This window comes from Camelina sativa, chromosome 16 (assembly GCF_030686135.1).
Source record: "Camelina sativa cultivar CO46 ecotype springtype chromosome 16, ASM3068613v1".
NCBI classification, from domain to species: domain Eukaryota; kingdom Viridiplantae; phylum Streptophyta; class Magnoliopsida; order Brassicales; family Brassicaceae; genus Camelina; species Camelina sativa.
This window is the reverse complement of record NC_141895.1, coordinates 15,890,013-15,912,585: the sequence shown is the minus strand read 5'-3', so window position 1 is coordinate 15,912,585 and position 22,573 is coordinate 15,890,013. Positions and strand designations below refer to the sequence as shown.

The following is a 22,573-nucleotide window of genomic DNA, read 5'->3' as shown; positions in this document are numbered from 1 at the left end:
ATTCTACAATGAATATCTTAAATGGAATACACTCTGATCATCAATTAGTATAAATAATTTATATATTTAAAAAGAGTTTTGGTGCTGATGTGACATGAAAAAAAACAATTGCCAAACTCTAAAATTCTAAATTTACCATAATTAAGTATTTCGAATTACAATTTTTAATTGGTTATTGAATGTATATTATTTCCTAAATTTAAAACATCTCTGTATATTAGAAGAGAGTTGGCAAGCCCAAAATAATTGTACTCTCTTCTTTTAAAAAAAAAGAATAGTACCATCTGTTTGCCAATTCCAAATAATACTTACTTTTTATTAGGTCGCCACAAAATTTTTAGTGCCCATTAACTAATTATTTATTTATAATATACATATATAAATCTTAATCGTAGAATATTTTTAAATTAATTTCAAGTACACAATTTAACCCGTTTAAAGGAGATATGCAATTCAAAGCATAAGGAAACAGTTTTTATAAATTTTATTATTATCTCATTACAAAGAATCTAAAAGTATGTACAATATCAGTCTCTCATCCATAAATTTAATAATAAATAAATGAATAATAATAATTAATAAGATAAGTCTTTCAGAAAATGTGAGAGAATCTCTCCAATAAAAGACTACAAGAGACTCATCTTTTTTTTACTCATTTAATTAAAAAATATTATTTAATTTAATTTTTTATTAATACTATTGTAAGTGAGATATTTTGGTGATAGACTCACCGTTGCAAATGCTCTAAGACCATGTCCAACAGTTAAAAATCTTGAAAAATTTTAAAAAAGAAAAATATTAGTATTTTAATTGAAATAAATATATTAAAAATATAAGAGAGATAATGTAGAACTGTTCAAAAAAATGTTTGATAAACGTTTTTTATATCATTTATACAAGTGATGTTTTATTAATGGTCTAACTTTAACAAAAATTAAAATATTATTGTATTAATTAAAATATTAATTTTCCACGTGGCCTAAGCAGAACAATAGAACTTTCAAAAACACTTTCTCTTCCTTTTTATTTTTTTTATATTTTCTATTCATCAAAATTTTTGTAAAGTAACTCACCGTTGGAATTGCTCTAAGATAAGTATGGGAATATCTTGAAGATGCTTTGAGATGCCAAACAAGCCTTTTCAATACTGACCGACATTAGAAATTAAAGAAATAATAACAGCACACATGATTTAACTTTCAATATCAATCCATATCTCGATGTTAACTGCAAACATATTTCAGCGACACTAATCCATATTACAAAATTATTACTACAGTATAAGCGGTATTAAATTTTGGTCAAGAATGTGCAATAAATAAATATATTTTAATCTTCAAAATCATTTAAAAGTTAATAGTATCAAACTGTATATTGCTAACTTTTTACGGATTCCCTACGTTCATATAACCTAGAAGTAGTAAACCATAATGATTATGATTTGTTACGGTAGTAAACCATAATGATTATGATTTGTTACGCGTTTGCAAACTAACAAAATTTAATTTTCAACTCAACATAACCTGTTCACAATCTGTGATAACCACCAATTGAGACTATTTTTCTAGCTTAGATAATGATAATACTGATGACGAACCTATTTGCTTACTTATAACTGGACCAGGTGTTCAACAATTCGTGATAACCAATCGGGAGAATAAAAAATATTTAATGAGGAACCCATTTGCTTAAGCTTCTTCTTATCCTTGTTGAAGTTTTCAAAAATAGATAAAGAAACAGAAGTTGTTGAGAAAAAAAAGTTATTAAAAATGGGCTCTGATAACCTGACATCGTACACTATAAGAAAATTATAGATACAGAACACTTTTGATAGTTTTAACTTTCTTTTACTCCTACGTTCACCAAACCTTAACCACATCTACACAACTTCATATTTACGGTCACTTTGGTAAAATACAAACACTCTTTATATATGCTTCTTGATAATACAAAACTACCTAATTTGTTTTCTTTCCTTTGACATTGGAATAACTCTATGATGCATCCAATCGGTGAAGAGTTCTGATGGACGAAGTTGAGATATATTTCAAAGAGTTGTCTTCGTGAAGCTTAATAAAGGCATGTCTCTCGTCTCTGAGTATCTCGATCGGCCACACTCTATGTAATCCTTTCAATACTTGTCACTTGGTGATTGCATGCTTCTAATCAAAGCTAGTTGTCTTCGGTGGAGCATACGTTTTGTCAAAACAATTTAAGGGCAAATCTAGTGGGAGTTGCTCAACAAATTTCTCAAAAAAATAAAAAACTATTAAAAAAATAAGAGAGAATGTAGAGTGTTTTTCAAAATGATTATTTGAGAACTGATTTTTGTACTGTATGTACATCTGTCTCTTTAGTAGTGGTCTAATTTTAATAAAAATATAAAAATTGTTATAATTAAAAAATATATATATATACCTTTTTTTGAGCGATGTTGTACCTTTGCACCGATGGTGATGGTCTAACTACGCCAAGTTTAATTGGTAACGTTGTAGTTTTTTAAAAAATTGACAGTGCGAAGATATTGGTAGGTCATATGGTACGTAATCGTTACGTTATTTTGTGGTGGTGGTAGGTACGGAAAGAGTAGCTCTGACTGCCAAATAATACTCTTTACTAGTACTTAGTGATATGAGAACTGCATTAAAGAGTAATCTGTTTTTTTTTCGTTCTCCCATTTAAAGCCTAAGAGATGAGAAGGCAAAGCAATACAATAAATTGAAAAAAAAAAAAAAACGATGGTTTAAGCATTGACGAATTAATGAAATAACTAGAGTTTGTGTAATTAATTAAGTTGTTTTATTTTATTTTAGTGAATAAACCAACTGTTTGCATAAATTAAGATAAGTATACTATTTTGTAAATAAATAACTTGTGTGATAAGCATGACTGTATGAGACTACCCATGTATCCTTATGTGGCAACGGTTCAAGCATATATTTTAAATATAATATGTTGGCTTAAACTAGCGACCATTAAAAAAGATAAAAAAAAATGAATAAAAGAATGATATGGAATAGAACAAGCATATTTTAAGAATAGAAAAGAGAATATTCAGAAAAGAAATAACATTTACATCACGATGAATGGAATCAAACAAAAATTATATCTTTAAAATTTTAATAAATGTATTAAAATTAACCTTATATATTTTTTAATTTTATAATTAAATAATTTCACATTTAATATTATATCTAATTATTTTTACTTTTAATTTTAAACTAAAATTTGTGAATTAAATTTCTATATTTCACATAAAATTAGTTAATAACGGATTTTATTATCGGTTAGCGAATAAGACTATTTTTTCAAAAAGTATGGCCAATCTACCTTATGTTGTTGTTGTTTTTTTTGTATGGATCATACATTTGTGTATGTTATAATTGTTATAATATGTCACATCTACGAACCGGAATGTCGATTTGGGATGTGCATCGATCGATGCAAGGTCGGTTTGTTCTCGAAGCGAGTAAGTTAAACGTTGCATTTTGGGGTTAGGAAAAACTCTGGAGTCGTGTATAAAAGGAGAAACTCGTGGGTTTGGCCGAATTTGACCGTTTTTGAGAGAAAAGAGAGAGAAAAGCTTTCTTGAGGATTTTTGGGAGATTCATAGCTGTTCTTGTGGAGATCTATGACTGGGATCATTGTAAGAGCTTGTTAGGAGTGTAGATATGTCGTTTTAGAGTCAAAATCTTCTTGGCAAAGGTGAGTGCGAGACCATGACTTATCTAAGCCTGAGATTTCTCTGATTTGCTTGTTTATGTGTTATATGGTTGATTCCTTGGCTTGTTAGAACGTTGTTGGTCACTTGAGGCTTTGAGAAGCTTATTTGTAGCTTTGGATGATGTTTTGGTGGTTTAGGGACGAAGATCCGGTGAGAAGCTTCGGGAATAACGATGCTCTACATGTGCATCTGTCGATGCAATGGGAGGACAATGCGATTTGACCTAGGAGCATCGGTCGATGCCATGTGTAGGCGTAGCTCGATGTAATTAGGGATTTCGTGCAATGTCGAGCATGCATCGGTCGATGCAGGTGGCTTGCATCGACCGATGCAAGCTTGTGTCGGTCGATGCAGTTGTCCTGGTTTGTTGTTTGTTTGTTGATTATTGTTTGGTGGTTAGAGATATCTCAATTGCTTGTATATATAGCCCATTAGATGAGAGGATTGCTTTACTGAGTGTTTATACAATACTCATGCATCTCATATGTGTTGTGGTGCAAGTAAAGACAACTTGTGATTGTGGAATCAAGACGATGAAAAAGAGAATGTTCGAGTGGCTCGTTGATGTGTTGTCTGACTTATGTTAGGTTGCTAGAGTTGAGTCATAGAATGTTGCTAGGATGCTGATTGTTGGTTTATGATTCTGCTGGATTGAGTTATTAAATTATTGGTTTATTATTTACTGATTATTGGTATAATGATATTTGTTGGTTATTTTCCGCTGTTTGGTTTGATTGTGGTTATGCGAGTAGTATGGTATGATACCACTAGTTGAATTAGTTAATTATTATATATAAAAACGGGTCGGGTCGTTTCACAATAATTCTGTATAACATATTTGTAATTACTTTTTAAAATTAATAAAAGTCTGTTTTGCCTAAGCATTGATATATATATATATATATAATTTTTTTTGTTGTTATAGTTTTTTGTAAGCAATAAATTAAACTTTCTATATTTTTATGTTAAATAATGATATAGATATTTAACAATTTTTGTTTTATTCTTTATCAATTTTAGGAGAGGAACATTTTTGTATTTTTACTCTTCATCATATTACTCTTAAATAGAAAAAGAATATTACATTGTTCTTTGTTTATTTTCTAAATTTTATATATTTTTATTTAATTATATAATATATTGACCCCATATATATTCATACAGTGTTTATATATTTTTATTTAATTATATATTTATATCATTTTATTTTATTTTAAATGATACTATTTTATAAAATAACATAAAATATCCACAAATATAATTTGGTCACATGCAAAATAGTCTACTTTAGGTGATGCTTTCAATACTCTTCTTTGAATTTTTTGATTGTTTTTTTTTTCCACGGCGCCCACGTGTAGGTGTTTATTAATCTCTACCTATATGTTTTGTTATTATATTTGATTAGCTCCATAGTTTTTTTCAGTCTTATTTTTATGTTTCTAGTTCCATTGTTATTTTTGACAAAATTAAACCTTCTATTCTATTCTACTGTAAAGTATATTTACATTTTAAATTATACACAATGAAAGTAATATTTTTTATGGTTTCTGAATATATTTAGTTGCATATTAAATATACTTTATGGTTTCTAATATGCAACTAAATATATTCAGAAACCATAAAAATACTATAATTTGAATATACTAATGGTCAAAATTAATATCTATTCAGTATTTTTATTATGTAAATTTAATATTATTAATGTAAAATGATTTGTGCCCTATATAATTTATATTTCAGGATCCTGCCACTGGTGTAGCTGTTTGGATTTTGATGTTACTGTTGCCATTTTCTGATTCATCATTAAGTATACACGTTCATTTAAATTGTTTGACCTTGACAGATCATAAAACATTCATTTCCCACATCACACATTTAATACATGGACGGATAGTATCGCCGCATCACTGCCACAACTACTTAAGCCAAGTGGCATAACTACGGCCTTTCAATTCAATTTCGTAGCTCTTATCTGAGAGAGGTCGATCTATATACTATATAGAGGGCTAACTACTAAATTGGTTTGATAATTCATGTTTGGCAAACAAGTCTTCCAGGTCCCTAAACCAAAAGAAGGAAACATTAACTTAAAAAAACCTTTATACATTGACATTTTACTATCTAAATCAAGTATGAAAAAAAAAAACAAAAAAAGAAAGTGATATTATATTTTAGTATTTATTTCCAACAACTCTCCCAAATAATAACTTAATATGTAGTTGTAAAGCCAATTTTTTACTTAAATTTTGTAATAAGTTGGTTATTAAAAAGCAATGTGGAGTCAGCAACGTTAATGAGGGATTCGTTCATGTGTAACAATCAAAATAATTGTTAGTACAATTAGTGGCCTTATAATTTTTTTTTTTTTTGCTCTGTATGGATCACACATATAGGAGTGGAGATCGCAAATATTTTGTCAACCCTACATAAATATTAATGACAATAAGCATATGATCACCACCATAGATTAAGACACCTGCTAATGTATACCGCAGAAGGAACCGTCTAGATACATAAGGGAAACAGATACGTCCTTCGTTTCAGAAAAAATACATAGATGATACCGATTACAAAACCATGTTTTACCGTGGTATATCTCATTGTTCTCAGTTTGAGGTTTGTAGTTAGTGGAACTTGAATCCAAAGGTAAAAAGATGGCTTATTTGTTTCATTTCTTTCTTAAGTATGGTTTTGATTGGCATCTAATTAGCATAAAGGCATTTGAAAACAGGATTCTAGAACCATTATATGTTATGTACTTCTCCACAAGTGATGATGCTATAGGGAAAGAACAAAGAAATGAAACATTATTTTCTCAAGTGTATCCTTCAGGACCCATCACTCTCCTCATTTTTCCAGGAGGTGACAGAACGGCCGGGCTGCTTCCATGTTGGTTTTGCTCAGAGGCTTTTGGTTCGAGGGCGTCTCCTTTTGAAGCTGGAATCTGAAGCTTCCCTGGCTCAGTTGGTGATGGGGAAGACGAGAAGTACCTGAAAAACCAAATGATAATCAGGGCGATGAAACAAGTTTTTTTTTGTTCTTTCTCTTGTGAGTTTCTTTTGAAAGACTTAACCTGTGATCCAAAGCTTGTTGTATGGTGATCCTTTGTCGTGGATCGTAGATGAACATTTTTGCTAGAAGATCCAAAGCATCATCGCTTGCCATTGGGAAAATGGTACGTAATGGTGGAGCGGGTGTATAGGAGAAATCCATGTAGTCTGGGAGATAGATCATATCAGACCATTGGGAAGGTACTGGAGTTCCAAAAGCTTGAAAGATCTTTCCGAGTTGATCAATCTCAGTAGAACCCTGAAGAAAGTAAAGCATTACGTAAATAAATCTTGACAACTACTGATATAAAGACAATCCTGAAGTATAGAAACATGTTTTGAGAAACAGAGATCTTTTTAAAACAAATAGTATTAGACATTACCGGTAAAAATGGTCTGCGAAGTAATAGCTCAGCAAAGATACAGCCTACAGCCCAAACATCAACTCCTGCTCCATACTGTCGACTCCCAAATAGTAACTCAGGCGCTCTGTACCATGTAGCAAATACCTGTGTGGATAAGCATATTCAGCTCTGAATCAAACTTTAGTACTCTTCCACAAGCAAATTCTAACCAAAAGTGATACTTTAGATCTGATTCTGAATCAAACTTTAGGACTCTTCCACAAGCATATCTAACCAGAAAAAACACCTACACAACCAATCAATTTCACTATCCTCCAGAGTAAATAATGTCGATAAGTCTGTACGCAACAACTTGGTATCGAGTGACTTTAAATAACCAATCTTTTATCTTACCAAAACCAGAAAACATAGGTATGCAAAGAATCAGAATTAAAAACATAAGATGTCTTCTCAAAGCACTGTACAAATTTTTCGTTTCCTGCTAACGAGATTTCTACACAACCAATCAATTTCAGAATCATCAGCAACAAATTGGTATCTAGCAACTTCTAACCATCACAATCTTTCACAAACCGAAAACACAAGGATGCAAACATTAAAAGCAAAAACACATGGTGTCTTCTCAACAACTCTCTATCTACTCTCAATTTGTTCCCAAGAAACAAATCCAATAGAATCATCAAGAACTAGACTAACCTAGCTGCCAATTCAAGCAAAAATATCATCAAATTACCTGATGAGTAAACCTCCGATCCGGACTCCCAAACAACCTAGCCAAACCAAAATCAGCTAACTTCAATAACCCATTCTCTCCAATCAGCAAATTATTAGGCTTCATATCCCTTAAACAAACACAAACAAACCACCACATCATCAAAACCAAACCTTTAACAAAAAAAGAAACCAAACATACAAAAAATAAAATAAAAACTCTTCCTTTACTAAACCTGTGAAGAACCCATTTCTTATGACAATAAGCTAAACCCTTCAAAGTCATCAACATATAAGACTTGATATCACCAGGAGATAAGAAGATGTTACGGTCACGAATCACAGCTTCCAAATCCGTTTGCATATACTCAAAAACAAGATGCAAGCTTCCATTGTGAGGGAAAGCATCAATGAGCTCAACGATGTGTGGATGATTCAGCTCTTTTAATAGCTTAACCTCTCTCAAAGCTGTGAAATTTACTCCTTCCTTTTGGTTTCCTAACCTAATCTTCTTCACTGCTACAGTTTTCCCAGTCTATAACACAACACAACAAATAAAAATCGAAGCTTTAAAGTTTGAATCTATTGGTTGAAATTGAAATCGGGGAGAAGGGTTTAGGGTGCTTACCTTTGTGTCTGTGGCTTTGTAAACGACACCATATGTTCCTTCTCCGAGTACTTGCCGGCGAAGGTACCGATCTACTGGTTGGTTTTCGCCGGATTTTGACATTGGGGTTTTAGTGTTTTGAACACTTCGACGAAGACGAGGAGGGCTAATGAAGCACCTTAAAGAATTAGATTCGTTTGGTCTTAATTTTGCCCTTATATTTCAGTATTTTATTAAGTAAACCTCATATTTCTGAAATTATCAGAAACAACCCTATTGGAGCATGTTAAAAAGCTTTCAAGTTTCAAGTCTTTGCCTTTTGTTTTGGAACAGAACTCGATTGGAGCATGTTAGTTAGTTCAGTTCATTTCCGATCTAGTATTCGGGTAATATATCATATATGGGATGGTTCGGAAAATTCTAGTAACTAAAACATGGGATGGTTCAGAAAATTCTATGATCTTTGGAGCATTATCTTGTTTGGAAAATGTAGGCTTTGCTTCGATTAATGCTTTGCCCCAAAAAAAAAACAAAAACATTCAAACATGTCAAGAATCACTTCCCTAGAGCCTCTCTAGAAACAAGTACAACATACTTTCAGATAATGCTTTAAGGTAGAGAAAAGCAAAAATGCAACATCTTTTGAAGAGACGGAGGTGATTGTTCTCATCCAGACTTGGGCTTAAGGAAGAATCACGACTCTTGAGGTTCTGGAATTGGTGGCTGATCAGGCAAAACCAGAGCTTCACCATTGACATCAGGTTGTTGTTGTTGTTCATTAGAAGGTTCAGGAGGAGGAGCGGCAGTGGCAGCAGCAGTCTGCTCATCTTCTGGATGGAAATTAATAGGGAATTTAGTCACTCTAGGCTTGTCTGAAAGTATGTTCCTCTGGACTTTATCAATCAAAACCTTAGTTGGAGGCTCTTCCCTGAGTTGCTCATCCTCGTAGTCATTGTTCACGTAATACCCAACTCTCATGAATTCTTGACCCATGTAAGAACATGTCAACAACAGCACAGTGACACCAATGATGTCTTCTTCACGAATCCTTGACGGATCCGGAGGATCCGCCTGTAAAAAAAAACACAGTAATATAGAGAGGTAAACCAAGACTCTGTTGATAAGGCCACAACTGTAACAAGGGAGTGTGCCAATGTTACCTGCAAAACGAACCGGTAGTTGCCAACATTAACAGGTCCTACAAGAACACTCTCTAGAAGTTGATCATAAGTCTCATCTTCTGCTGAGCCTACATAGATCAGTTTCCATTCCAAATCTGTGCACCAAAAGCAAAGCTGAGGTCTAAGTACTGAACTAAACCTAATGTTATCATAGCTTTACACCATAAAAAAAACACTAATCAAAGGCGAGACCTTTGTGCAAATACATCAATCCAACTAATAAGACAACAGGACTTCTACAAGTACACCCTAAAAATCCCAAAGTTTCAATCTTTAAATTGACATCACAAATCATAACCAAGCATGAATCTGATATAGCAATAAGGGTAAATCACAATCAGTAAGAAGAATACTAAAACCTAATTTTACAAAAACCAAGCAAATCATCAAAAAAAAATTTCAAATTCTGGGGAGAAAAGGAGAAAATTTTTACCGTCTTTGAGAGAGTTCAAACACTCGTAAGAGATCTCGAACTGAAAAGGGCTAACGAAAGGAGCAGGATTATCCAAGACGGCGACGTTGGTGATGTTGATAGCACTCATTATATATTGTTATCGAACCCTAAAACTTCATTCAAACTCGGGAGAGAGAGAGAACCCAGATAACAAAATTAAAAAAAGTTTCGGTTTTTAAACAAATTCGAAGCAAGGAAGGAGCTAGGGTTTTGTAATTTACGAGGTTGATGTTTAATCGGGTGGTGGTGAGTGAGAGAGAGAGACGAAGGAAGCGATTCGAATAGAAGAAGAAGAAGAAGATGAAAGGTTTCGATTTTGGGGGAAGGGAAGGGGGGCTTTCTTATAACCGGTTGCCGTATGAAAGGTGACCGGCTATTACCGGTTCGTTGATTTGGCGGGAGGAGAGTGCTTAAGTCGCGAAATCGAGGAGGGAAATTTTGCTAAAAAGTTGAAATTTTAATTAGTGATACAAAACATTATGACGGAGTTGTGATAGTTTTTGTGATTTGTAACCTTACTAGTAGTATATTTTACCATGTTTATATAAAACATTTGTATTTTTTATATTTTACAATTTTTTTTCTAATTATCAAAGGACGTCGTTCAAACTAGATGTAAACTTCTGACGGGCAATTAACACCGTAAATGAGTTTTATCTGTTTAGTTAACAACATGCCTCATTGGTTAAATTAACAAAATTTCTATCATTTGTTTACAAAAAGCAACAAAAAGTTATTATATAAATTTACATTTGCAAAATCAAGGATTGAACCGTCTCAAAATTTACAATTTCTATTGTTTTTGATATTTTTCTCGATTTTAATTTCCATATTGTTGTTACCAATAAGACCGTTTGTGTGTTACGACTTCAAAAGAGAAAAAGTGACGCAGATACATAATATATACATATTGGCTAAAACATTTACATAGTTTAGGGGTAATTTACACATAACTTTACAAATTGATTTAAAAACCACATAAAATATCGGCAACTAATTTTAAACACCCTTGCCAAGAGATTGCTAGCCAAAACGCCTAAACGAAGCAAAAGCAAATAGAAGCATGTTACTATTGAGAGACGATGTTCATTTTTCTGGTTTGAGCTTGAAACATCTCGGCGATATCTGCAGCCGTGCTGCATTCCTCGGGATTTTTATCTGTCACTTTACGAATAAATCTCGGAAACCTAACAGAGATGCCTCGGGATGGATGGACTAGCCCTAAAGCGGCACTGTAAAAGGCGAGACCGTGAAATCTGCACCTCTGATTTCCCAAACAACCTCTGCGGAAAACCACATGTCAAGTGTCTCTCCTGTTCTGTAGTAAGGCGGCTTTTTCGCAAGGATCTTTTCCCCGGAGTAGAGTTCTTTCATCTGCAAGATAAGCATAATATTGATGATCCTCGATACTAGAAAGTAGAATCACGCTTGGTATGGTTCTCAAGTCACAATTGGGAGAAAAAACATAGACCAAAACCGGACCTAATTTGAACCAAAATGTATGTGTAAACACACAAAAACCAAACCCCAATCATATCAGACCGTACTGAATTACAAACGGGTTCTACTGGTTTCAGCTTCTAGAAAACTAACAACACTGAAACTGAAAACTACTAAACCAAAAACCAGATATCCACCATTAGTCACAATGTTCGAATTCATAAAATTTATCATTGAAGGTTGTATGATTGGAGAAGTGCGAAAGTGTAGCTGATCTTTTCATTACCTCGATGTAAAAGGCATAAGAAAAACCAGACATGACACAACATACACTTTGGAATTCCTCAGTATCAGAGTTGAAGCAAGCCATAAGGAATTGACTATACCTACACACAATAACAGGAAAAATCAGAATTCATCAAGATGCATTTGAGAAATTACGAGTAGTATACTTATGATTACAATTGAGCTTAAAAGCTACATGGCTAATTCAAACATTTTTCTTTTCGGTAAAGAGAGAATGTTGGAAAATATATTTTTACTACCATCCTGCTTTTCTCCCGTTGCCATGCCAAGAACCTATAGTAACCAAATCCAGTGTGTCGCCCAATCCATCCACATAATCTCGCTTAACCTGAACCAGAAAAAAATAGCAACATTTAATCCATTTCCAAACACACTATGTTTAGTAAGATAATTTACAGCAAAAAGACCTTGAGCCATGAATCAGAGCGCTTTGTAGGGCAGTATTCAGCATCAACATCTAAAGACTTGACCATGATTCCTTCACACGATGAATGAAATGCTTCTTCGAGAAAAGCATTTCATTCATCGTGTGAAGGAATCAAAAGCATTTATCCTACTTAAAGTGTCTTGATTATTCAAAGACACTTCTTCTGCTCCCACCTATTAAACAATGATCGAGTGAAAATACCAAAACACTTACATAAGAAGGCTTTACAATGTTCTGGCCTATAAATTTTAGTTGAGAAGCTACCGTAGCACTTACAGTTATTTCCTTATCATATTCACGATAACCTAGTCTAGTCTCAGGGAAAACCTCCTTTAGACCTGAAAGTTTGAGCATAACCAAGTAAGATAAGAGTGTGCATATATGAAACTGGTAGAAAAATTGAATGCATCATGTTAAGGAAAAAAAAGAGAATGATGGGAATTAAGCCTTCATCTCTCACGGAGGGGAAGATCCAACAGCCTGCATTTATCAACATATAGGTTATTAGTATAAATGCAAATAAAAATAAAAATAGTGAGTAAGAGACTCATACTGTTCTCCATTGACGAACATAATATCAAACACGAAGACGCAGACTTTAACCTGCAGAAAGCCATTAGAAGAAAGTAAGATATACATCTAGAAGAACATATTGAAAAACTAGAAAAATGACAATGGACTAGGAATTTTGTATTCAATGGATACAATAGGACGAAAAGGAAAATTTTCTTTAGGAAATTACCAAACATACAGAAAAAAACAATTAAAAAAAACTCCTATTTGCCTGGCTTTGTTGAGAACTTGATTAGTAGAGACTGAAATGCTAAACGATGTGAACTTCCATACTAACATTCAATTGGAAATGGAGTGGAACATCCTAAACATAAAAAACTTGTCCCCATATCCAAGCAATTATAAAAACATGAGATAAAACAGGTGACATGTTTGTACCCGTCGCTACAACAAAGGACAAGGGGGCAATAACGTAATTAATAAAGCCAATGAGAAAACTGCTGACATTTTTGACATTAATGCTGATAATCATATTTATATAGTTGTTATAAGGTTGTATGATATTGTGTTCAATACCTTAATACTTTCTGTAGTTATCAAAGCATCTTTGCTCCCTCTCTCTCTTGTTGATAACTCTTGGAATGACATGAGTTTGTTTCCATTCAATCTATCATTGACAACTACCTAAAACAATAAAAATCCAGTATACCATGTTTGAACAAGAGATTTGATGATAAACAAGTACAAGTTGATTTTGAAAACCAGCAAAAGGTCCCTTGCCTCGTTTTCTTGTGCCTAGATGGGTTTAGATAGATAAAGAGGTATATAGTGAATTATATGAAAATTCTCCTACCTCTGCGTCCAACATGAATATCTTAGCGACATGGCAAGAAAACCGTTTTATGACATCAACCAGATCCAGAAATCTGGATGTTGTTTCGTCGCCATTCTGAGAAAAGATACGCACAATATTTTCAAGTAACTTATCGATCTGTGCGCGCTGGCCATCATATCTGAAAGTCATATGTAGACATAATAGCAAGGTGATTCATAAAATACAGAAGATTAGTGGAGATCAATGAAGTGCAAAGACCGTAGAAATAATATCAACTCTACTGTAACATTTAATGGTATCTAACAGAATGCAAAGAAAATTCAAGGGTTGTGAGTCGAAAGAAAGAAACAGGCATTCTGTTTATAATCAGAAATTTATCAGTTTCAGTAGTTTAAGAGAAGTTCTTGAGACAAACTTACTTGTATTCACAAGTAAAAGCCTTGTCTTGGAAGAAGTTAAAAAAATCTTGGACCCCCTTAGCAATTCTGCAATGAAAAACAGTAATATAGGCATGAGTTCAGTAGTTCTAATCATTGTCTTGCAAACAAAGATATCATGTGGATCTCCACAATTACTTTGCAAGCATGGGTTTTATAGGTATCCCTGGGACCATTGACAAAGTTAACGTTGAAAACTCAATGTCTTTTTCCATGAGAGAAGGAACAACCACATCGTGTTTGGAAACAAATAACGAATAATGTATTGATATTGATGTCTCTACTTGAAAACATTACTATACTGAGTAGGACAAAGAACAAACAGTTTGAAGTAAATAGCTGGAACTCAATTTTTTTTCAGAAAACAAATTTTTAAGAAAAAAACAGATTCTTGTATTTTCACTAATTCTTGATCAATTCACCATTTCACCCTAACATTATTAGTCATAAAAACAAAACTTAATGCAAAATAAATAAATAAGTAGAATACTAAAATGACATTTTGCATGAACTGAAAAGGCAAAAAGAAGCAGAGAATGTAAATGTTGACATTTAAAGCTCACCAGAGAAAGAAGCATGTTGTAAGCTTCAACTACTGCAGCAGAAACACCCTGAAATTTTGAAGTTTCCTCTTAACAACATAAACTTGGATATAAATTTTTGAAAACATACTTGACTTGATAATAGAAGACTTTGTCTAAACTAAGAAAGGAAATAAAATCAAACCTCAAGTTTCTCTCTGAAACAGTTTTCTGATGGTTCTTTGTTATGGCAATCCCAGAAAGAATTCATAACAATTGCTTGCCCGAGTGAAGGCAAAACAGTTCTCAACATAGCGCCAATTCTTAAATTATGGGCATGAACAGGGACATCACTGCTTTTAACACAGACGTTATGAACAATACTATGAAAAAGTTATCTTGAAGAAACTCTTACCAATATTCTAACAAGAAATATGATCTCTTTTACTCTACAAGAGCGCATTAGCTTCACAATGAGATTTTTCTTTTGCCTAGTACTTCCAGTACCTGTTTGCACACTGAGGAAAACTATTAGGATCTTTCTAGAATAACTTGATGTAAAACAATTTTCGGCTAGAAAACAGAGATCATTATAATGATCCACTAACAATGAATCTGTCCTTAGTTGAACCAAAGCTTAAATGAATTACCAGACAGAAATCACATACTGTTTTGCTCATGAGTGTCAAATTCAACACACAAGGTCATCTAAATCTGTCCCACTTACTTTCAAGAACCTGAATAGTTATCTGGTGACCACATAAAATCATTTAATTTATTCCATCAAATCCTCATTGTCTTAGGCATCCATAGTACTTATACCTATATGCATGAAATAGATGTAAAAAGAAGGGAAGCCACCAACAAGACCAATATAAAATTTAGAAAATAGAAATGCTGTTATATGTATAAAGTTCTTTAACAAAGATATTTGTTATAGCCATTTTAACAGACAGATGAACAAGCAAACTCGAATATTTTCATCTTCAAAGAGACAAAGTGTCATCAGTTTAATAGCTGGACGAATCACCATTTACGCTCTTTACCTTATCTTTAGTAGAGTTGAAAACACATCTCTAACTAGAAGTGGAGGTGGAGGAACCAAAAACTTTTGTGTTTGTCGACATAGCTGAGCAACATCTCCTGAGAATTTTGATATTCAAAGCTTATTTCAGCAGGGGGAAAGTAAAGAAAAACAACCAAAAATTAACTCGGATGGCATAGAATTGTCTTTACCAAGATCCCCCAACCTATTATACATATCTCTAACAGTAGATCGACTTATTCCACTTGCTTCTTCCAATGCAAAAGATATTAGGCTTCCACCAATGTTAAGCTCCTGCAAAATTAATACATGATCAGTAATTTTTTTTTCATGCTATTCAAATAAAACAAGAACGAAAAAAAGATAAAACTTAAACTGACAATATTCTCATGGTCAGCGGCAATCTTATTTGTGCAAAGATAAACAGCGGACAGAACATCTTCTCGAGAGAGAGCCAACAAACTGATATATGAGAATTATACAGAAACATAAGTTCCAGTCATCATTGCTGCAACTTAATCAACAGAGTGAACCGGAAACAAAGAGAGTTGGAAACCTTCTAAACATGTTACAAAGCATAGACATAGCTTTGATCTTGCCCTTTTCACCTTCAACGGAAGCAAATGTTCAGACAAGGTGTATATATGGAGCTGGTTGTCCCTCCCTCTAACAAGCTGCATTATACCAAACACAAAAATTCAACTTGGCTGAAAATTTCTACAACGCTGTAAACAAAGTGTTTGCACACAAACTCTCTCAAATTTAAGAAAAAAATGATATGGTATAAGATTTAAAAGACTGTGCAGTATAAATACACCAACCATACTCTTTTGGTTTATACTTTTCAGGAGGTATGGATATATAATTTTTGTACACAATTTCTTCAGCTGATGGCTGCACAGATATGTTGACTTCATATCCTGATTTTTCTGTTGCATTTTTTCCTCCTGAGAGGAGCATGCTTGTAAACATTCTGAAAACTGATTTGTTTTGCTAGAGAATCCTCCCTCACCTGCATGCTCGTCAAGTATTTCACTGGGATTGCTGTAATGAATGTTCAATGCCCTATTTATATCTCCTTTAGCCTTGTCAATGATGAAGGCAGCATAATCTCTCAAAGATTCAGAACCATTAATAACATCAACAAATTGATCTGTCACTTCAATATATGCTTTTGTAGCATCATTGTGAACTATCTTTATATATATATTGCATTCTTCAGTCTCTGAACCAAAAGCAACAAAATTAGATTCACTATCCGAGACCTTATTGAAGAATTTTAAAATGGTTGGCTGCCTCAGACCAATTGGTCTCGATTTTGGATCTTTCTTGGCCTTCTTGTTTGGATACTGCTCGAGCTTTTGCCTCTTTTCCTAGGAGAAATGGCATCCTTTGTTAAATTTATATTTCTTGGTAAGTCAAAACCTTTTCGAATTACTTGAACATCTGGACAGGTGCTCTTCACAGGATTTGGTTGCAAGTCGGTTACATCATCATTAAAAAAACAACCTGATTGTGGAAGGAAGGCATGTGAAGAAAGGATTGTTTGTAAAGCTCTACTTAACATTCATAAAAGTTACTTATGATTTCCACAGGATCACCAGCATGCTTCTTAATCAGATCTAACATCTGCTCTTCAGTAACCTAACCAGGCAAAGAATAACGTACTTCTACCAACAATTTTTCAGTCATAGAACTAGGAGCTGTATCATGTAATAAGGGTCCTGTAGATGATGAAACATTATCTCCACCGTCTTCACATGCTTTTTAATCTTCCCCTTCGTAAACATCTATATCATTTTTCTCATTCTTCTGGTAAGATTGGCGATAGAAACCCAATAAATAATCCTTCTTGTTTGCCATTTCATCTACCAATCCAGAAAATTGTTTCTGCATTTCATTAACCTCCTTACTATCAAACTTCTCAATATCAACTCCAACTGTAGGAATAACTCTTTTAGGTTTCAAGAACTTAATGTACTCTCTAAGTTCATCATAGTTTGAATGCTCACTATACAATACAAGATGGATCTCCATCGAATCTTTAAACCTCCAGAAACTTATTCCGCTTCACTTCATAAGTTCACCCCGTAGGCACAAAACCTACAACTTTATCATACCCATTCTCAACCATAATCTCATTCATCTTCACAAAATTCAGCCTAAAATACGGCCAAGTCTCACCCAACACATTCCATCCCACAACATGAACATCACTCTCATTCTCATCCTCTATAATCATTCCATCCTCTCCACACCCCAAAACCGACAAAATCGACATCTTCCTCGCGTCCACAACGATTTTCCTCTTACATCTCCTAGCAATCTCAACCAAAATCTTCTCTTTGCCAACAACATAAGTAGCAACAAGAAACAAAACCTTCTTCTTCGAATCCACACACTCCTCACTAATCTTATCTACCACACTAACCACATAATCAACAGATTCCTCTTGAGTCGGGTAAACAAACTTGGGATTACAATAAGTAGTATCCAGAAACACACCATCACAACCAACAAAGCCACTAAGAAATGAATCAAATCTCATCTCATCGCAGAATCTAAAATCTCCAGTATGAACATACCTCTCAAATCCACCATCCTCCACCGTGACTTTAAACAAGAACTCTGCTGCTCCAGGACAGTTATTTGCGCCAATCAACACAACTTCAAAGCCATCAATCACAACCGTTTGTTGCATAGGCAAAGCGAAGACGAACTGTGAAGGAACTTGAAGGACTTGTTCAACGAGATGAGTGGTTTTGTGTGAGCAGAAGATAATTCCTCTAGACCAAGAAGACGACAGGCTGGAGTAATGATCGGAGTGAAAATGCGAGAGGAAGAAGGCGAAGGATGAGGATGTGGGGGGGAGTGTTGTGGGAAGCAGAAGAGGTCGATGATGAATTTAGTTTTTGGGATTCGTTTTGATTGAGGGATTGAAAGAGATGAGAACAATGGTTTCGGTGGGGGGGAATTGGAGAGAGATAGAGGAGATTACTGATGAGTAGATATTTGTAGAGTTGAGGTTTAGGGTTTCTGAGTTGTCGGCGATTGTGGTTACGCCGGAATCGAAGACCATGATGAGGAAGATGGAAATTGGCGCCAAAATGCGACGGTTTAGCGATTGGAATTATTAGGGTTTGCCTTCGAAGAAAAGTAGAAAAGGAAAGCAGAGTGTCACGGTGTGATTTTTTATTTGAATATTACTAAAATGTATTTTTTAAAGAATATTCTAAAATTGAACTAAAGTTTTAATATTAAAAACTAATCCCTAAATCATAAACAGTAAACTATATCCCTAAAAACTAATCCCTAAATCATAAAAACTAAACTATACCCCTAAAAACCTATACCCATAAAAACTATACTCTAAAACTAAAATTGTTTTTTTTGTATTTTGTGTTTATGGTATTTTTGGAAAATAAAACTTTTGTAGTATTTTTGCAAAAATAAAAAAAACTTAAAGTGTGATAGTTTGAATAATTTTCTCAGTATATATTTGGGGTTCCCTTAATTTAATTAAATAAGTATAGATTTTTATAAGCTTAATCATAAACAATGACTTTTTGACAAAAAAAAAAATCATAAACAATGACCAAAACATTTATTCATTTGTAGGATTGTGGAGAATACAAAAGACGCTAAGATAACATCAACAAGAAGATGAAATGCAACCATGCATGGAGGACACACATATTCACAATATGGATCATTAGTTAGTTCTTGCGAAGTACAATGAGGTATTGCATTCCGGGTTTGGCATTCTCGATGCGAGAAAAGTTTTGTTGTGCCTTGACCTCAACGAGCTCAAAGGCTTTTCTCATAGCTTCGGCTCCAAAATGTGCGGATAGTATACCACCTAAGGCAGCCCTAGAGGAGGCTACAAAGATTTTGGGATCTGATGACTCCTCGATGGGCTGATTGATATCCTCGAAAGCCTCAACTGTGAACTTCCCGTTCTCTTCTATGATTTGCCTCAACTCGCCTTCCTCTGCAATGTAGAGTCTGATGTTGAAAGAGTCCACCTTCTCTTGCTCGATGATACCCTGATGAGCAAGATCATTTAAAGAAGCTCCAATTAAATCCAGGACTATTCCTCTATAGGTTTCCGACATCTTCATACCGTCTTTAAGACATGATCCTAAAATCAACATCAATCCCCCGGGCACGAGCTCTTCAGCTCGAGCATCCAATATATTCTTGGTGTCGACCAAGTACTGATCGAGATAAGCTTTCTTCACCTTGCTGTTGAAGCCGGTGCAATGGATGTCTCTGTTCCACATGGGAGAGTCCTGGTCCAAGATCGCTTTCGGAACTTTTGAGATGAATTGAAAAGCGTAATTCATGACTCCGATGTGGAGACTCTGCTTAGGAAGAACCCGGTCGAAGAAAGAAGCTGGAACACCGGCGCTATAATAACTCCTGTCCGAGGGAAGTGTCCGGAAGAGAGAGTTGAAATCGTTATTGCTTAAGTCGTTGAAGAGGACTTGGAACTCGATGTTATCCACGGGGTTTTGTCCGGTTTCCTTACGGTATTTGTCTTCCACAGCATCTATTATGGTTTGGACTGCCACAAAAGTGTTAGGTCCACTCGCACAGCCGAAATCGGCTACACTAAACCCATTTGAAATCATATCGAGACTAAGGCTCGCTGAGATCACTTCGTTTATCTTTTCATTTGCCGCTTCCACCAAAGCTCTCTATAAAAACCAAAGGAAAGAGAAGACTGTTAAATGTTAATACAGCGTAGGATATAACCTAGCTAGGAATTCAATAATCATTTTCTATATAGATAAATCATAAACCTGATATGCGGAATGCTTCTTGTAACTCTCAGCATCTTCTCCTCCCATCATGACCCATTCTGGAGTAGGAGACATTATGTTTTCTTTTATTGTTTGATACTTTAGAATGTGGTGAGAACTGTTATAATCCATGGACGCCTCTATGCATGTTTATATGCTAAATTTCAGTTGGTGAGAACAGTGATGTTTTTAAGCCTTTTGTTGAAAATTCTTCCCTACACTTGAAATAGAATAATCAGGTGGCTTGGACATTAAACTAGTTTTTTCAACTTGAAGTTAAAATGACGACGAAACGAAGAAAGGGAAATATATGAAAACGTTTAAGATATTTACGAAGTTGGTGGTGTCTATGGTGGACTCTTTTTTTTCCTCTTTTGTCTTCTTTCTTTCTTTACTTATGTCTTTTACATGTATTTACATTATTGTCATAACAAAACAAATCTAATCAATATCTTGTCTCATTGATTAAAGAAAACTTTTTTATGAATAAAAATATAAAATTGAATGTTACATTTTATTTTAAAGATGAAAAGATAAAGAAAGAGAAGGATAGATGTATGTAATTCAACATTTCTCAAAATTGGGGAGTTTCTAAAGATAAACATATATATACTATTAATTTCTTAATTAAGGGTCCATAATATCTTTTATATTTGTTTCACATGGAGAACAACTATAATTTTGCTTCTAATTTCAAAGTTGGAGTGTTAAGTAATATTTTTATTCATATATTAATCAAAACATCAACTATATATTAACAGGGAAGATTTTGAAAAAAAAACATTTGATCTTAATCTATTGACATTTTTATGTCACTGGAGAATCTTCATAAATCTAATTGTTTGAAAAATAGGGTAAAAAGTATTTTTGATAGACAATTTTTTACTAAATAGTGAATTTTCTACCATCCATGTTGCACAACAACCATTGCACTCATTAAACCATTTTCCAAACATCAAAACTTGTTACTAGAACAAATTTTTAATATATATCATAAATCTATGTTCTTCATTTAATTCATTCATATCAGTTTTTTTTTTGGTTAAAAAATCTTATAAGAACCGTTTTAGTCAAGAACCTTATATAGAAAAAACTAAATTCTATTTTACTTTATAAACGTTCATTTTTTAATATTAGAATAAACCTTTCATAATAATCTGTTTTTAGTTAGATTAATAAAATATTTAAAATAAAGAGATCTCTTAAAAATATTTTTAATCATTGATTTTTTTTGCATTAAATCGGTTTAATGACTTAATATGACTTTGCACAAAAAATAAAGACTTAATATGACTAACTCTGAAATTAATTCATGCGTTAAAATATAATATTTTACTTGATACGTCGATTTCTGGTTATATATACTGATAGTAAATTTTATAAAATATCAAGGTAAAGTATAATTAATAAAATACTAAAACGCCAATTTAGAATAAGTTCCACATAGTAAAGTAGTAGGGCCTTCGGTTTGATATGGAGTGTCAACATGCTTTTCTAGTTAGCCAACCTTTAATCAGGAAAATCGGGTTTGCTTTATCCATAATTTTTTTCATAATGTGAAAGTTAATATCACTAAGCTTTGAATTTTTTTTCTGGTAAGAAAACCTTGGAAACTTCTTTAACAATATTAATATATATCTTTTTACAAAAACAATTAGGCGTTTAACTACTATTGAGCTACAAAATTTTTTCTTTTGTAGAAAATGTTTGGTCTTCTGTCTCATGGTGCTTCTTTTTCATATTATTATTATCGTGGTAGTGATAGTGTATATTTGTATTTCCCCCAAATATACACTGATCGTTTGTTTACATATACAAGATGAATTATAGATCATCTAAGTTTTACATATGCTAATTTATTTACTAAAGTCACAAGTGGATAAAACAATTTCAAGTTGCTTACGAGCCACATGCATGAATATCAGTATCTTTGGGTCTTCCTTGTTTGGTGCAATTTGAAGTGCTAAACTTAAGTCAAAAATAGCACAAATTTGGACTTTGAAGCTTCAATATCGTAACTTTAATTAAACTCTCTAAGTAAATCGGTGTCTATCAAAGTTACACTCAACTTTCATTAGTATAATGTTCTTTTGGAAAAGGAGTCCAAAAAAAAAAAATCACTCCGTCGTACTTGACCTGTAATATTGTACAA

General features: G+C 33.5%; 3 protein-coding genes and 1 pseudogene across 3 annotated transcripts; all 4 read right to left on the bottom strand.

Annotated features, from left to right (window-relative positions):
* Positions 1-6,444: 6,444 nt before the first annotated feature.
* LOC104750456 (cyclin-dependent kinase D-2-like) lies at positions 6,445-8,678 on the bottom strand. The gene is made up of 6 exons (XM_010472247.3): positions 8,479-8,678; positions 8,087-8,385; positions 7,873-7,981; positions 7,158-7,283; positions 6,798-7,033; positions 6,445-6,714 (listed from the first exon to the last, which is right to left on the bottom strand). The coding sequence occupies exons 1-6, from the start codon at positions 8,578-8,580 to the stop codon at positions 6,540-6,542; spliced, it is 1,047 nt and encodes a 348-aa protein (XP_010470549.1). The 5' UTR covers positions 8,581-8,678; the 3' UTR covers positions 6,445-6,539.
* Positions 8,679-8,933: 255 nt separating this feature from the next.
* LOC104750455 (putative histone chaperone ASF1A) lies at positions 8,934-10,410 on the bottom strand. Its single transcript, XM_010472246.3, has 3 exons — positions 10,072-10,410; positions 9,618-9,733; positions 8,934-9,528 (listed from the first exon to the last, which is right to left on the bottom strand). The coding sequence occupies exons 1-3, from the start codon at positions 10,178-10,180 to the stop codon at positions 9,151-9,153; spliced, it is 603 nt and encodes a 200-aa protein (XP_010470548.1). The 5' UTR covers positions 10,181-10,410; the 3' UTR covers positions 8,934-9,150.
* A 751-nt stretch (positions 10,411-11,161) lies between these two features.
* On the bottom strand, positions 11,162-18,695 carry LOC104753625 (DNA ligase 6-like; annotated as a pseudogene).
* Positions 18,696-19,208: 513 nt separating this feature from the next.
* Positions 19,209-20,597, bottom strand: LOC104750454 (paraxanthine methyltransferase 3-like). The gene is made up of 2 exons (XM_010472245.3): positions 20,422-20,597; positions 19,209-20,316 (listed from the first exon to the last, which is right to left on the bottom strand). Exons 1-2 carry the CDS (start codon positions 20,551-20,553, stop codon positions 19,333-19,335), a joined length of 1,116 nt encoding a protein of 371 aa, XP_010470547.2. The 5' UTR covers positions 20,554-20,597; the 3' UTR covers positions 19,209-19,332.
* Between the last annotated feature and the right edge of the window lie 1,976 nt (positions 20,598-22,573).